Raw genomic sequence first — 17,385 nt, forward strand, 5'->3', positions numbered from 1 at the left:
GCTCCTCTTGTCCATTGTGACAGCAGAAGGTGAGGAAGCTCTTTCTCCAACGGTCCGTCAATCGTCTTTAGAACTCACTTTACAGTTCAGCTGTTCATGTTCATGTTCGCGCGCACGAACACAGCGTGAGCACGTGGAAAGTCGCGCACACAGCAGCGGAGGAAAAAAATGAAAAGCACAATTTATAATACTTAATTTCTGCTATAAAGAGCGTCAGTCACAGTCAGTCAGAGCTGCGTGTCGTCAGAGTGAGCTGCAAAAAGTTTGTACCTGAGTTTTCAGAGGTGGTGTTTGTAGTTGCCATCTGCCACGCCGGTGTTTGCCAACCCGGACAGTGGGAATACCACCTCAACCGGCAACTTAGCCCCGCGACTGGACAGCAACAACGTCCGAGGCCCAACGTGGTGAATTCACTGAGGCCGCGCGCTGCGTCATTAGAGCCGCGCGTCACGAGTGCCGCTTCCACGAGGCCTCGTGCAGCCACCGCGGATCCATCAGCGCGGAAACACCGAGGCCGCGCGGCACCAGCGCAGTGCAGATCCATCCCGGTGACAAACAACGCAGGCTGTTAACATCGGCGATCGACAAGCTGCTCATAAGCCGACCATGGGGCCTAAGAAGGTTCTGACAGCGGAGGAAGGTGACGATATTAAAAAATCTCTGGACTTTCTATCAGAGGAGATTTCTGTTGTGAAGCAGCAACAGAAATCAATCATGGATCTGGTGGAGGAGGTGAAGACATTACGGCTCCAGAACGCCGAGAAAGACTGGCATCTGGTGCAGCTGGAAAATAGAGTGGCTGAATTGGAGCAGTACACCAGAATCAACAACGTCATCATCACAGGTCTTCACATCAAACCACGGTCCTACGCACGGGCGGTAACAGATGAGAGCGGAGGGGAGCCCAGTGAACAGGAGGTCAGCTCTGTGGAAAAACAGGTTGCTGATTTCCTCCTATCTAAAGGTATAGAAATGGATTTAAATAACATTGAAGCGTGCCACCCTCTGCCCCGGAGAAATGACGGTGACAAACGAACCGTCATCATGAGATTCATCAACAGAAAACACAAAACAGCACTGTTAAAACAAGGAAGAAAACTGAAAGGGACAAACGTATTCATCAATGAACATCTCACCAAACGGAATGCCGACATCGCCAGGAAAGCACGCTTCTTGAAGAAACAGGGAAAAATCCAGCACACATGGACTTCAAACTGTAAAATATTCATCAAACTGAACGGATCACCAGAACAAGCAAAAGTCATGGCAATAAGGAACATCGAGGAGCTGGACAAATATGAACAATAGGAACATCGAGGATCTGGACAAATATGACCAATAAGGTATGAGGACACAAACACATCACAACACCATGACACAGACCAGAGGAACCTATTCATCTACTACCTATTCATCTACATCTGGAGACAAGAAGGATATAACTCAAAGGATTGCTGATCATGGAAAAGTAGAACTGAGAACATTTAAATACACAGACCACAATGTACTGGACTTGGAGCACGATATAGACCTGGACAATAATTTCTTCTCAAATATCAATGACAGTTGTTGCTATTATACAGATGAACAGTTTAATCGGATCATTAGAACGGATAACAAATTATCAATAATCCATTTCAACAGCAGAAGTCTATATGCAAACTTTAACAACATTAAAGAATATTTAAGTCAGTTTAAAAAAATATTTAACATAATTGCTATATCAGAAACATGGATCAATGAAGATAAAGGAATGGATTTTGAACTGGATGGATATGAATTTAATTGTGTAAACAGAAAAAATAAGAGTGGAGGAGGAGTGGCTGTGTATGTGGATAAGAACATGGATTATAAAATAGTAGACAATATGACAACTGTGATTGATAACTTATTAGAATGTATAACTATTGAAATATGTGAAGAAAAAAGCAAAAATGTATTAGTCAGCTGTATATATAGAGCACCAGGATCTAGTATTGAAACATTCACTGACTGTATGGGAAAAATGTTCTCAAAAACTAATCAAAAAACTGTGTTCATTTGTGGTGACTTAAATATTGATCTGCTCAATCCAAATAAGCATAAAATAACAGATGAATTTATCAGTATAATGTACAGTATGAGTTTATATCCAAAAATCACCAGGCCAAGCAGAATTACATCCCATAGTGCTACCTTAATTGATAATATATTCAGCAATGATATTGAGAATAACACTGTGAGTGGATTATTAATCAATGACATTAGTGATCATCTACCAGTTTTCATCGTTTATAATAGAAACCATCGGCGGAATCAGCCAGAGGAGAAAATAAAATACAGGCGAGTGCGGACAGAGGAAAACATGAACACACTAAAGAAGGATTTACAGGAGCAAAACTGAGAAAAGGTATACAGTGAAAGTGATGTTGATAGTGCATATGAAACTTTTTTACAAATATTTACATCATTATATGATAAAAATTGTCCAATTAAACAAGACTACAGAAAACAAAAAATCCAAGCTCGACCATGGATGACGAAAGGGTTACGAAATGCATGTAATAAGAAAAATACACTGTATAGAGAATTCATAAAACTAAAGACTAAAGAGGCAGAAAATAGATATAAGAAATACAAAAATAGATTAACTAATATTATACGGGTATGTAGGAAGGAATATTATAGTAACATATTATATAATAACAAAAACAATATTAAAGGAATATGGGATATATTAAATAGCATTATCAAAAATGGTAATAAAAAACAGAGTTACCCTCAGTATTTCATTGATAATAATGTCAAGAAGGAAAATAAGGATGAGGTAGTCAACGGTTTTAATAATTTTTTTGTAAATATTGGACCAAGCTTGGCAGAAAAAATTCCCGATTCCCAATCTGAGGATTGGGATAATAATCTTATAGAAAGAAATCCCTGTTCAATGTTCCTCACAGCAGTGGATGGAAATGAAATTATAGACATTGTGAATAATTGTAAATATAAAACATCTACCGATTTAAATGAAATTGATATGGTGGTGGTAAAACAGGTCATTGAATGGATTGTAGAACCATTAACATACATCTGTAACTTATCATTTCAAACCGGTAAATTTCCCAATCAAATGAAAATAGCTAAGGTTGTGCCGCTGTATAAGACTGGGGATAGACACCACTTCACAAATTATAGACCTGTTTCTTTGCTTCCACAATTTTCCAAATTATTAGAAAAGTTATTCAATAATAGATTAGACAAATTCATAAATAAACATAAATTACTTACTGATAGTCAATATGGATTCAGAGCACATAGTTCAACATCACTTGCATTAATAGAATCAGTTGAGGAGATTACAAACGCCATAGACCACAAATTACATTCAGTTGGAATATTTATAGACCTTAAAAAGGCTTTTGATACAATTAATCATGACATATTAATCAATAAACTTGAACAGTATGGGATTAGGGGGTTGGTGTTGCACTGGGTGAGAAGCTACTTAAGTAACAGAAAACAGTTTGTGAAGTTGGGGGAATATACATCATCATGCTTGGACAATGCTTGTGGCGTCCCACAGGGGTCAGTATTGGGTCCAAAACTGTTTCTAATTTATATAAATGATATTGTCAATGTTTCCAAAATATTAACATTAGTATTATTTGCAGATGACACAAGCATTTTTTGTTCAGGGGGGGATTTGCAGGAGTTACTGAGGAGGATCAGTATAGAAATGGGAAAATTGAAAATATGGTTTGACAGAAACAAATTATCATTAAACTTAAGTAAAACAAAATACATGTTATTTGGCTATTGTAATACAGACATACAGGTTCAGTTACAAGTCGAGGGGGTAGATATTGAAAGGGTACATGAAAATAAGTTTCTGGGGGTGATAATAGATGATAAGATAAACTGGAAGACTCATATAAAACATATACAAAGTAAACTGTCAAGAAGCATTTCAGTTCTAAACAAAGCGAAACATATTCTGGACCACAACTCACTCCGCATTCTTTACTGCTCACTGGTTTTACCATATTTACAGTACTGTGCAGAGGTATGGGGTAATACTTATAAAGGTACAACACAATCACTATCAGTAATGCAGAAAAGAGCTATAAGAATTATTCATAATACTGGCTATAGAGATCATACAAATCCACTATTTTTACAATCCAAATTCTTAAAATTCACAGACTTGGTTCATTTTCAAACAGTACAAATTGTGTATAAAGCAATAAACAATTTACTTCCAGCAAATATTAAAAATATGTTTTTTAACAGATCAGGGGATTACAGTCTGAGGGGGAAATTTAATTTAAAGCATCAGTGGGCACGAACAACATTAAAAGGTTTCTGTATTTCTGTCTGTGGGGTGAGGATGTGGAACAGATTGGGAGTGGGGCTCAAGCAATGTCCAAGCATGAACCAGTTCAAACAGCGGTACAAAAATATGGTTTTTTCTGGGTATAGGGAGGAGGAAGGGTAATGAGGGTTAGGGTGTTTTTGTTTTTTCCTTCGGCTTGTAAATATATAGTATTTTGTATGTAAGTAGGTATGTGAAGGTGTATATTTATGTTTGTGTATATATATGTGTATATATGTATATGTGTATATATGTGTATGTATATGTGTATGTATGTTGATGTGTGTATGTATATATATATGTGTATATATATATATTTATCGATTTAGGTGTGTAGGAATCTATGTGTATATGTGGCAAAGGGTATTACTGGTTGTGGGGAAGAAGGGGTAGGGATAAATAAGCTGATGCTTCACCCTACCCCTTTTCGGACATGTTGGGTACACAGTAGGAACTTTTTTGTTGTTGTCTTTACTGATCTATCTTGTAATTGTTGTTGTATCAAATGTTCGAAATAAACAGTTTTCATTCATTCATTCATTCATTCATTCAGCTGTACTATTCTTCTTTACGTAGGTCAATGCATTAGACTGTGTTCCGTTTAAATGCGCTCAATCTTTCTTGGATACTCTTCATCAGCTCTCCTTTGCTCTGCTTCGTCATTCGCATGAATTTAGTTCGCTTTGCTCCGGTGGGCGGTGCAACTGTCTCATCCGTTATATTTTCTGATCGTGATGGCAAAATCCCTCTTCTCTCCAGGTCCTTTGAAGCATCCTCCACATTGTTGTAAATAGCGCTGTCTCCGTCCGTGCCAAAGAGCACACGTAGTCTGGCTGGATGCAAAGTTTGGAAGCGGTAACCCTTTTCCTTGAGTATTTTTTTCACATGGTTATAAGCTCTGCGCTTGAACAGTATGTCACTTGGGTAATCTTGGTCAAAGTAAATCCGTCTTCCACTGAATTGAATATTGCCTTTACGCTACGCGGAGCGGAGCACTAACTCTTTCATCCTGTGTTCAAGAAAGTGGATCACGATGGATCTAGGATTAGCTCCATGTGGAGGTTTGGAGCTGAGTGAGCGGTGGCATCGCTGTATTGCCAAACTGGCTTCAGGGAGGTCGAGCTCTGCTTTTATAAAATTTTCCATGAATGCTTGGATATTTGTTCCTTCAGCCTCCTCCGCAATCCCATGGATTCTAATATTATTTCTGCGTGTCTGAGATTCGATGCCCACCAATCTTGTTTGCAGATCCATCTGCAGTTGTAATGTGTGCTCCAATGCATCATTAACATCAACACTGAACTCTTCCATGTCGGCCAATCTCTGCTCGACTTCCTCGACTCTCTGTGTAACGTTTAAATCGGCGTTGAGCCCATCCATGCGATTTGCCATTTCTTCTCTGAAAGCGCTCACCTCGGCTTTAAGAAAGTCAATTTTGTCGTTAAACTCTCTTTTAATGTCATCTTGAACATTCTTCAGCGCTGCCAAAATATTAGCTTGAATAGCATCCATGGTCGTATTTTCAGCTAATTTACTAACTTCAGGGTTAGCTTCCGTGATCTCCGCGAGCGTACCTTCTCTGTCTTTCGCAGTTTCTTGTACAGTCGTTCTTATCTTCTTCTTATTGCCCCCTGACATTTTTATGAAACATTCGTTTGAATTTTAGTAGTTTTTTGTCAGGGGGGTGACGGACCATCGTGGAGCTCAAAAGTTATGCTGTTACTCGGTTCCTCGTCATCCCGGAAGTCAACAAAATGTATTTTTTTATGCCTTTGATCACGTTACTAAGAGACTGCATGTATGAGAACCTGAAACAAATGTTCCAAGTAACGGGTGTCTGCTACGTTTAACCTGCATGGATCTTCATAAATGCAAACCGACTTTCAGACATTTTATATATATATTACTCTGGAACAAACAGGACAGATAGTGTTGCAAGGGACAATAAGCAGGGAGTTAAAGAGCAAACTTCACTTTCCACAAGAATGACATGAACAGGAAGCGATCACAGCTCACAGCAATTCCCACTGAAAATAACAGAGAAACAACCTGAGCTTCTCGCATGTTTGCATAAAACAAACAATGACAACGTCTAAAAACCCAGATAGCATATTCATGAGAGTTTTAGGCACAATATACAGTACAAAGAGTTTAGAGTTTTATGTTGCAATGTTAATGCTGCTGTCTGTGTGCAACGGTTAAAGTGCAGCCTGATCAGAGCATCTCAATGCAGTTCTCAGTGTTACTGACACCTCGCAGAATGGAGAACTCTTCAAAGTTTTACGAGATTTTGCAGGATTTGAAACCTCAACAGGGTGAATACACAACAATATTAAAAGATGCCCCATCCCACAATGTCAAAGAAAGTTTAAAAAAAAATTGTTGCTTCCACCCCCTTAATCAGATCTACTCCACAGGTTAATGGTTTCTTCCTTGGCCCAGTCTACCACCAAGAAATTGGGTTTAGTAGTTTTTTTGTATAACCCTACTAACAGATAAACAATCAAACAGCACTTTGTTGGTGGTGGTAAATAGTCTTGAGCACAGACAAAGATATACTATACAGGCCCAATTAAACAACAACCTTTCTTGTGTGGTATAAATGACAACAAACCAATACACCATCCCTCAAAACTGAGAGAAAGAGCAAGAATAACTGTATAATTTAAGTCCCCACTTTCTTATTTACTTTATTCAATTACTGTTGCAATGAACTTTTTCAGTTATTTTACAGTTTTGTAATACTGTAAAATAGATTTCCTCAGAGACTCATTCCTGACATTTTTCCTGTAAACATGGTCACATTTATTGCCAGTAGTCAAACATAAAGTTACCTTTCCCACTTTCATTTTCTGCCATTCGTCAGTGAGGTTGCGTCCATCTTTCCTTTTGCCCCTGGAGTTGAAATCCCAGGGGTATTCTGGGTCTTTGGTACCCTTAGGTGTCATGTACTTTCTCCCACCTCCAATGATTACCTGGAAACACACAGATAAAAACACAAGTTATCAAGTATTTTGCTGAACTAAAACATTCTGTTTGAGGTACTGGACAAGCTTTTTGGTGCTAAAACCTATAAATGTGTGTATGAATGCAGTCTTACATCTATGTCTGTGTTGTTTAGGAGCTGAGAGGAGATGTCAGTGCAGCCGTCCCGTATTGCAGATTTCGGCATGTCGGCGTCACTGTACCACTTCCTGCTGGCGCTGTGGGCATAGCTGGTTGCTGGGGTAGCATGTTGCACCCGCGTGGTTGTTACAATGCCAACAGACTTACCTAGAAGATAAATTACTTTCATGCTGAATGCACAGTACACATTTTTTGTAGGTTTACAAGTATGTAAAGAATGTTCATGTTGGGCCCAAAAAGCATCGTACTATAATTTCAGCAGTGTTTGTCTGTCTATTCATTCCTCTACTCCTGCCAGCTCCACTGGCTGATTTCCACCAAACTTGGTACTTGAATGACACTCAACCCCAGAATAGGCCTTAAAGTACTTGTTTTGGCAAAGGTCAAGGTCAATGACAAGATTTATGTGGGAAAACCACAAGTTATTTAAAACAAAGGATCAGTGAACATAAAAGCTCGATTAGATGAGCTGATCCTAATTATCCTGTAGCCTGTCACTTTGCTGAATATGCTCATACTGTCTCCTCCCTCCACTTCCAAGGTATTGAACAAGTGAAGTTGCACAGAGGTGGTGATATTGATAAAAGATTGTGCCAAAGAGAATTGTTCTGGATACACACATTGGATTCACTGTACCCAAAAGGCCTAAATGTTGATTTGGAATGGAGTGTGATGTTGTGATGTTATACTGTGGGTGGATATTGGAAGAATTGCAATTTATGATGACTGGATGTCTGATGTTAATGCATTTCTCTAAATCCTGGTTGGATCAATTTGTTTTTGCATTTAGATTTTTGTATTTTGATTTTGACTTTTGCACTGTAAATATACACTGGGGGTGCACGTTGTTAATTTGTTTCCACCCCATGTAAAAAGACATTTTTACATGGGGTGATGTATACCTAAAGAACTACAAACATGTTGACTGAACTACAAATTGCAGTCACACACAGGTGTATCTATTTGACTTAATTACACTGAATGAACTTTAGGTATAAGGTGAAGTGCTTTGTACGTACTGTGCAATGCCCTGATGATGGTCGTGTGACCGAAAGCTTGGATAAATACAAACATTTTTGCATGGATATAAGTATGCATAGCCTTTTTTGAATCAAGGTCACTTGGGTAAAAGGTCAAAAGTTGGATTTTTTTTTTCCCCCTATTTAACTTGGTGCACATATGTAGGTGGGTTCTGGAATTGCCAGCGGAAGATCAAATTTATCAAAGACCACTCAATGTGAGCAAGATCATTGGGGTAAAAGATCAAAATTTAAGTTTTTCATTGTCTGACTGGGACACATATGGAGATGGTTTCTGGACTTAACTCCTGTGTTTTTAAATTACAACTTTTGGAAACGCAAACCTTACGTTGTTTATGTAAAATGCACTTGGGTAATTTGCAATAAATCAACTTGAATGGTAATAACAGTGTAACATCCTATGAACAAATTAGGAACACTGCACTATGACTATCACCACTGAGTTAGGGATCTTCTGGTTTGTCAACAACCTATTCTAACAACTGAGTCACAGGTACTGATGTTACTGCAGTAACATATCATTCAGTTATCTTGTTTTGCCTCTGTCTCTTGTAGCTACCATTCCTCTTTGCAGCACCTCTCAAGCTCCATCAGGTTGGATGGGGACCGTCGGTGCACAGCCATTTTCAGATCACTCCAGAGATATTCAATCAGATTCAGGTCTGGGCTCTGGCTGAGCCACTCAAGGACATTCACAGAGTTGTCCTGAAGCCACTCCTTTGACATCTTGGCCCTGTGCTTGGGGTCATTGTCCTACTGAAAGGTGAACAGTTGCCCCAGTCTGAGGTCAAGAGCACTCTGGAGCAGGTTTTCATCCCAGATGTCTCTGGACATTGTTGCATTCATCTTTCCATCAATCCTGACTAGTCTCAAAGTTCCTGCTGCTGAAAAACATCCCCACAGCATGATGCTGCCACCACCATGCTTCACAGTAGGGATGGTGCCTAGTTTCCTCTAAACTTGACATCTGGCATTCATGCCAAAGAGTTCAATCTTTGCTTCATCAGACCAGAGAATTTTGTTTCTCATAGTCTGAGAGTCCTTCAGGTGCCTTTTGGCAAACTCCAGGTGGGCTGCCATGTGTCTTTTACTAAGGAGTAGCTTCCGTCTGGCCACTCTACCATACAGGATGATTGATGGATTGCTGCAGAGATGGTTGTCCTTCTGGAAGGCTCTTCTCTCTCCACAGAGGAATGCTAGAGCTCTGACAGAGTGACCATCCGGTTCTTGGTCACCTCCCTGACTAAGGCCCTTCTCCCCGATCCCTGAGTTTAGACAGGCAGTCAGCTCTAGGAAGAGTCCTGGTGGATCTGAACATCTTGGGACCTTCAAAGCCGCAGAAATGTTTCTGTACCCTTCTTCAGATTTGTGCCTTGACACAATCCTGTCTCTGAGATCTACAATCAATTCCCCTGACTTCATGCTTGGTTTGTGCTCTGAAATGCACTGTCAACTGTGGGACCTTACAGGTGTGTGGCTTTCCAAATCATGTCCAGTCAACTGAATTTACCCCAGGTGGACTCCAATTAAGCTGTAGAAACATCTCAAGCATTGTCAGTGGAAACAGGAAGCACCTGAGCTCAATTTTGAGCTTCATGGCAAAGGCTGTGAATACTTATGTACAAGTGATTTCTTAGTTTTTTATTTTTACCCGAGGCCATCAAATAAGACCATCGGGTATTGCCAAGGCTTTGCGTCCATCCGTCTGTCTGTTTGCCGTCTGTCTGTCTATCTGTCCGTCCGTCCGTCCATATGTCCATATGTATCAAGGATAGGAATGGGGAAGAACAGATGGTAGTTGATTTTGCAAAAAGGATGGAAATGGCTGTGGTGAATACCTACTTTAAGAAAAGGGAGGAGCACAGGGTAACATATAAGAGTGGAGGAAGGTGCACACAGGTGGACTACATTCTTTATAGGAGATGCAAGCTAAAAGAAATCAGAGACTGTAAGGTGGTGGCAGAAGAGAGTGTCGTTAGACAGCATAAGATGGCTGTTTGTAGCATGACTTTAGAAGTAAAGAAGAAGAAGAAGAGAATGAGAGCTCAACAAAGGATCAGAAGGTGGAAGCTGAAGGAGGAAGACTGTTGTGTGAAATTTAGCGAGCAGGTGAGAGAAGCACTAGATGGAGGGGAAGCAATTTTGGAAAACTGGAAAAGCACTGCAGATGTGGTGAGGGAGACAGCTAGGACAGTACTGGGTGTGACATCTGGACAGTGGAAGGAAGACAAGGAGACTTGGTGGTGGAATGAAGAGGTCCAGGAAAGCATAAGGAGAAAGAGGTTGGCAAAAAAGTTTTGGGATAGTCAGAGAGATGAAGAAAGTAGACAGGAGTACAAGGAGATGCAGCGCAAGACAAAAAGAGAAGTGGCAAAAGCGAAGGAAAAGGCATATTGCGAGCTGTACAAGAAGTTGAATAGTAAGGAAAGGGAAAAGGACTTGTACTGATTGGCCAGACAAAGGGACAGAACTGGAAAGGATGTGCAGCAGGTTAGGGTGGTAAAAGATGCACATGGTAATGTGCTGACAAGTGAGGAGTGTGTGCAAAGAAGGTGGAGGGAATATTTTGAGGAGCTGATGAATGAAGAAAATGAGCAATAGAAAAGCCTGGATTATGTGGTGAGAGTAAATCAGGAAGTAAAAGAGATTAGTAAGGAAGAAGTGAGGGCTGCTATGAAGAGGATGAGGGTGGAGATATGCTCTGGAGAGCAGGGGAATGAAAGTCAGTAGAAGCAAGACTGAGTACATGTGTGTGAATGGGAGGGAGCCCAGTGGAATAGTGCAGTTACAAGGAGTAGAAGTGGTGAAACGAGATGAGTTTAAATATTTGTGGTCAACTGTTCAAAGTAATGGAGAGTGTGGTAGAGAGGTGAAGAAGAGTGTGCAGGCAGGGTGGATTGGGTGGAGAAAGGTGGCAGGAGTGATTTGTGACCGAAGGATATCAGCAAAAGTGAAGAGGAAAGTTTACAAGACAGTAGTGAGACCAGCTATGTTGTACGGCTTAGAGACAGTGGCACTAACAAAAAGACAGGAGGCGGAGCTGGAGGTGGCAAAGCTGAAGATCTTGAGATTCTCTTTGGGAGTGACAAGAATGGACAAGATTAGGAATGAACATATCAGAGGGACAGCTTAGGTGGGACAGTTTAGAGACAAAGTCAGAGAGGCGAGATTGAGATGGTTTGGACATGTGCAGAGGAGGGACCCAGGGTATATAGGGAGAAGGATGCTGAGGATGGAGCCACGAGGCAGGAGGAGAAGAGGGAGGCCAAAGCTGAGGTTTATGGATGTGCTGAGGGAGGACATGCAGGTGGTTGGTGTGACAGAGGAAAATACAGAGGACAGGGTGAGATGGAAACGATTCATCTGCTGTGGCGACCCCTAACGGGAACAGCCGAAAGACAAAGAAGAAGAAGAATATGTGCAGCAGGAGAAAATTCGGGTTGAAAGTTTTTGTTCAAAATGTATGTAAATTCATGTCTTGTCATTCAATAAAACACTTTTGCCTGCACAGATAGAAGCCACGTCCCTACTATGAATAATTTAAAAGCGTTCACAAATGTCATAAATGGTCATTTTCAGATTTTTGTAATTGCTCTGTAGCGATTGCAATATTAAAAACAATGAGAGAGTCAATAATGATGCAGTTAAATGTTGAAATGAACTCAATCAAAAACTGATTTCTTCATGGGGTTTTTGTCACAAGACTACATGTGGTGACAAATAACCATGGTGAGTAAATGAAATGTGACTGTAGCACATGTTGTCGTCCTTTCAGCTGCTCTCATTGTTCAGGGTTGCCACCGTGGATCCAGCACAGATCCACACTGGGATTTGGCAGAGGTTTTACACTGGATGGTGGTGACTGTAGCAAGTATACGCCAACATTCACTTCCTGTTGTGTTGTATGATAAATATTTATATTTATTTATTTTCTTTTTACTGGATGAAATGCATATATGATTGAATGAATCTACAATGCTTAATAATGTTCACAGTGCATTTCATTCTATTTTATTAGTCTAAAAATAAATGTCCAATGTACATTATTATGTTAATTCAAAAAATAATCTCTTCTGAAGCAACAACAACAGACAAGTTATGGTTTTAATTTACAGAGAAACATCAAAGATTTCTAATGTAAGAAATGTTTTTTGTTTGTTTGTTTTAAATTCGAATGGTAAGTATTTATTACAAGTTTTTTTTTTTCATGTTAGACATGTTTGGGTTTTTTCACTTTTAAATGGAACCTAAACTAATCAAACATTAATTTTGGGTAAAACAAAATATTTGTAAGTATTTTTTATTGTAAAACTGCTGTGTGTAAAACAGACTGCAGGCAGGGAGCAGTCATTGAAGACCAGAGACTGCAGTGGAAAGGATGTCTGATGTCACTTTCCTGCACTGTCCTCTTTGCGATTTTATTTGAATTGTTTTCTGTGTTTGTATACTTGATTGTATACTTGCTATTTTCAATAAAGTTTCTGAAAACAAAAAGATTTCATTTTAATTTTGATAAAATTGCGTGAGGCTGGTTTGAAAATGAAAATACAATATCCTTGTCGCTTTTTTAATTGCGACACAGAATGTGCACACTTGAAGATGAAAAAGAAAATTTAAATGGGTTGATTGAATTTTCATTTTATTTATGTGTTTATGTTTTGAAAATTAAAAGCATTTCTAATAATAGTTGCTTTCATTTGATTTGTGAGCACTACTTAGTGGGGTATTTTTTGAAAATTATGTTGTATTAATTATGTTGTAGAATGTGCACACTTTAGGTGGATTGAATTTAAATTTTATTTATGAGTCAAATAACGTGTCCACGTTTTGAAAATTAAAAAGCATTTGCTATTTCTTTTCATTTTCAAATTTACATTTTCATTTGTATTACGATAATGAGACTTATGTGCAATATGAGATGCATGCCTGACTGCCATAGGTATTAAAGGCACTGCGCTGCGGTGGTTTGAATCATATTTGTCTAATAGATTACAATTTGTTCATGTAAATGGGGAATCTTCTTCACAGACTAAAGTTAATTATGGAGTTCCACAAGGTTCTGTGCTAGGACCAATTTTATTCACTTTATACATGCTTCCCTTAGGCAGTATTATTAGATGGTATTGCTTAAATTTTCACTGTTACGCAGATGATACCCAGCTTTATCTATCCATGAAGCCAGAGGACACACACCAATTAGCTAAACTGCAGGATTGTCTTACAGACATAAAGACATGGATGACCTCTAATTTCCTGCTTTTAAACTCAGATAAAACTGAAGTTATTGTACTTGGCCCCACAAATCTTAGAAACATGGTGTCTAACCAGACCCTTACTCTGGATGGCATTACCCTGACCTCTAGTAATACTGTGAGAAATCTTGGAGTCATTTTTGATCAGGATATGTCATTCAAAGTGCATATTAAACAAATATGTAGGACTGCTTTTTTGCATTTACGCAATATCTCTAAAATCAGAAAGGTCTTGTCTCAGAGTGATGCTGAAAAACTAATTCATGCATTTATTTCCTCTAGGCTGAACTATTGTAATTCATTATTATCAGGTTGTCCTAAAAGTTCCCTAAAAAGCCTTCAGTTAATTCAAAATGCTGCAGCTAGAGTACTGACGGGGACTAGAAGGAGAGAGTATATCTCACCCATATTGGCCTCTCTTCATTGGCTTCCTGTTAATTCTAGAATAGAATTTAAAATTCTTCTTCTTACTTATAAGGTTTTGAATAATCAGGTCCCATCTTATCTTAGGGACCTCGTAGTACCATATCACCCCAATAGAGCGCTTCGCTCTCAGACTGCAGGCTTACTTGTAGTTCCTAGGGTTTGTAAGAGTAGAATGGGAGGCAGAGCCTTCAGCTTTCAGGCTCCTCTCCTGTGGAACCAGCTCCCAATTCAGATCAGGGAGACAGACACCCTCTCTACTTTTAAGATTAGGCTTAAAACTTTCCTTTTTGCTAAAGCTTATAGTTAGGGCTGGATCAGGTGACCCTGAACCATCCCTTAGTTATGCTGCTATAGACGTAGACTGCTGGGGGGTTCCCATGATGCACTGTTTCTTTCTCTTTTTGCTCTGTATGCACCACTCTGCATTTAATCATTAGTGATCGATCTCTGCTCCCCTCCACAGCATGTCTTTTTCCTGGTTCTCTCCCTCAGCCCCAACCAGTCCCAGCGGAGGACTGCCCCTCCCTGGGCCTGGTTCTGCTGGGGGTTTCTTCCTGTTAAGGGGGGGTTTTTCCTTCCCACTGTAGCCAAGTGCTTGCTCACAGGGGGTCGTTTTGACCGTTGGGGTTTTACATAATTATTGTATGGCCTTGCCTTACAATATAAAGCGCCTTGGGGCAACTGTTTGTTGTGATTTGGCGCTATATAAAAAAAAAAATTGATTGATTGATTGACTGGGATGGTGCAATTTAGAGGTTTCTGAGTTCACATACCCCCCCCCCCCCCCAATAAAACCCTGATGTTAATATTTAGTGAGGTGTGCGTGTGTGTGTGTGTGTGTGTGTGTGTGTGTGTGTGTGTGTGTGTGTGTGTGTGTGTGTGTGTGTGTGTACATGTGACGGTGGGTGTGGGTAAGTTATGTGTGAGCACGAGCATTGTTTTTGACGATGCACAAGCAAATTTCGTTGTGATGTTTTACTGTGCAATGACAATAAAGGTGATTTTGATTCTGATCACCAGATGCTTGTATGTACATGTGTCATAAACAAGACTCACCCCCTGTCCCCAACATCCTCAGATTTCCTTACCACTGTCACCTGTGTGCTTGCTCTAGGAGTTGGTAAGGTTAGACCTTACCTGCGTGAAGCGCCTTGAGGCAACTTTGTTGTGATTTGGCGCTATACAAATGAAAATAAATTGAAATTGAAAATTAAATTTAAAAAACACTGTTTTAGCAATGCAACACCTTTGAAGTGATTTGGACATCTGGTTTAGTGGTTAGCACTGTTGCTTCACAGCAAGAAGGTCATGGGTTCAATTCCCACCTGTGGCCTTTCTGTGTGGAGTTTGCATGTTTTCCCCGTGTTTGTGTGGGTTTCTTCCGGGTGCTCCGGTTTCCACCTACATTCAAAGACATGCAGGTTAAGTGAACTGGAAACTGTTGTGTGGGCCGCCAGAAGAGGAGGTACTGCTGGCCCACCACCAGAGGGCGCCCTGCCTGAAGTGCGGGCTTCAGGCACGAGAGGGCGCTGCCACCACGGACACAGCCGGGGGTGACAGCTGTCACTCATTATCTCTTGACAGCTGTCACCCATCTACACTTCATCATCCCACTCCATAAAGACCGGACGTCATCTCCACCTCGTTGCCGAGATATCGTCTACCTTAGGAGGTAACCTTCTCAGCCTGCATATCCAGATAAGTGGTTACTCAGACTCTGCACGAGTGTGTGTTAGAGGTGGAGGTGGAATTCCCACCGTTGTTGTTACTGGGTGTTCACACACCCACATCTGATTGTCTCTGCTCCTCACCAGCAGTACCAGATCTGACACGCGGAGACAGTGGCCACCTGGGGTGTTCGGGATTTGCCGGCTCCAGTATTCTCCAGGTTTGGTGGCGGAGGAAATCGTGTGGTTCCGGTTCATCTCAGGACAGACGTCCTCTATCCTCGAGCCTGCCCACACGTCACCTTTGCTAATTGACTATTGTACATATTCTGTAATCTGCTGTGTTTGGTTGTGCTTTTCACAACAGTAAAGTGTTCATATTTGACTCTTTCATTGTCCGTTCATTTACGCCCCCTGTTGTGGGTCCGTGTCACTACACTTTCACAACAGGATATCTCGGCCAGCGTCATGGACTCCGAGGGGCGTCACCCGGACAAGCCTGGTCGGGCGCCAGGAGGCGCCCGTTGATGGGGGGGTCCTGTTGTGTGGGCCATCAGAAGAGGAGGTACTGCTGGCCCACCACCAGAGGGCACCCTGCCTGAAGTGCGGGCTTCAGGCACGAGAGGGCGCTGCCGCCACGGACACAGCCGGGGGTGACAGCTGTCACTCATTATCTCTTGACAGCTGTCACCCATCTACACTTCATCATCCCACTCCATAAAGACCGGACGTCATCTCCACCTCGTTGCCGAGATATTGTCTACCTTAGGAGGTAACCTTCTCAGCCTGCATATCCAGATAAGTGGTTACTCAGACACTGCACAAGTGTGTGTTAGAGGTGGAGGTGGAATTCCCACCGTTGTTGTTACTGGGTGTTCACACACCCACATCTGATTGTCTCTGCTCCCCGCCAGCAGTACCAGATCCGACATGCGGAGACAGTGGCCACCTGGGGTGTTCGGGATTTGGCGGCTCCAGTATTCTCCAGGTTCGGTGGCGGAGGAAATCGTGTGGTTCCGGTTCTTCTCAGGACAGACGTCCTCTATCCTCGAGCCTGCCCACACTTCACCTTTGCTAATTGACTATTGTACATATTCTGTAATCTGCTGTGTTTGGTTGTGCTTTTCACAACAGTAAAGTGTTCATATTTGACTCTTTCATTGTCCGTTCATTTACGCCCCCTGTTGTGGGTCCGTGTCACTACACTTTCACAACAGGAACTTTATAATTGTCCAGGTCTCTCTTGCAAAAGAGATCTTGATCTCAATGGTACTTGCCGAGTTAAATAAAGGTTAAATTAAAATGAAATTAAAATGAAATTAAATTAATTAGATAGATAGATAGATAGATAGATAGATAGATAGATAGATAGATAGATAGATAGATAGATAGATAGATAGATAGATAGATAGATAGATAGAAACCAATCTGCAAATTATAAAGAAGACAATGCTCATAAGGCTGTGGGTATTTTATATTTTTTGAATATGTACATGTAAAATAAAAAGTTAAAAAATGAGATACCT

General features: G+C 40.7%; 1 protein-coding gene across 1 annotated transcript in view; it reads right to left on the bottom strand.

Annotated features, from left to right (window-relative positions):
- The window catches only part of alp3 (alkaline phosphatase 3), a 113,718-nt gene that overhangs the window by 51,648 nt on the left and 44,685 nt on the right, over positions 1–17,385 (bottom strand). Inside the window, 2 exon segments of the mRNA XM_034167806.1 lie at positions 7,183–7,323; positions 7,449–7,621. Of these exon segments, the coding sequence (XP_034023697.1) occupies positions 7,183–7,323; positions 7,449–7,621 (314 nt within the window).

This window comes from Thalassophryne amazonica, chromosome 4, assembly GCF_902500255.1.
Source record: "Thalassophryne amazonica chromosome 4, fThaAma1.1, whole genome shotgun sequence".
In the NCBI taxonomy this organism is placed as follows: Eukaryota; Metazoa; Chordata; class Actinopteri; order Batrachoidiformes; family Batrachoididae; genus Thalassophryne; species Thalassophryne amazonica.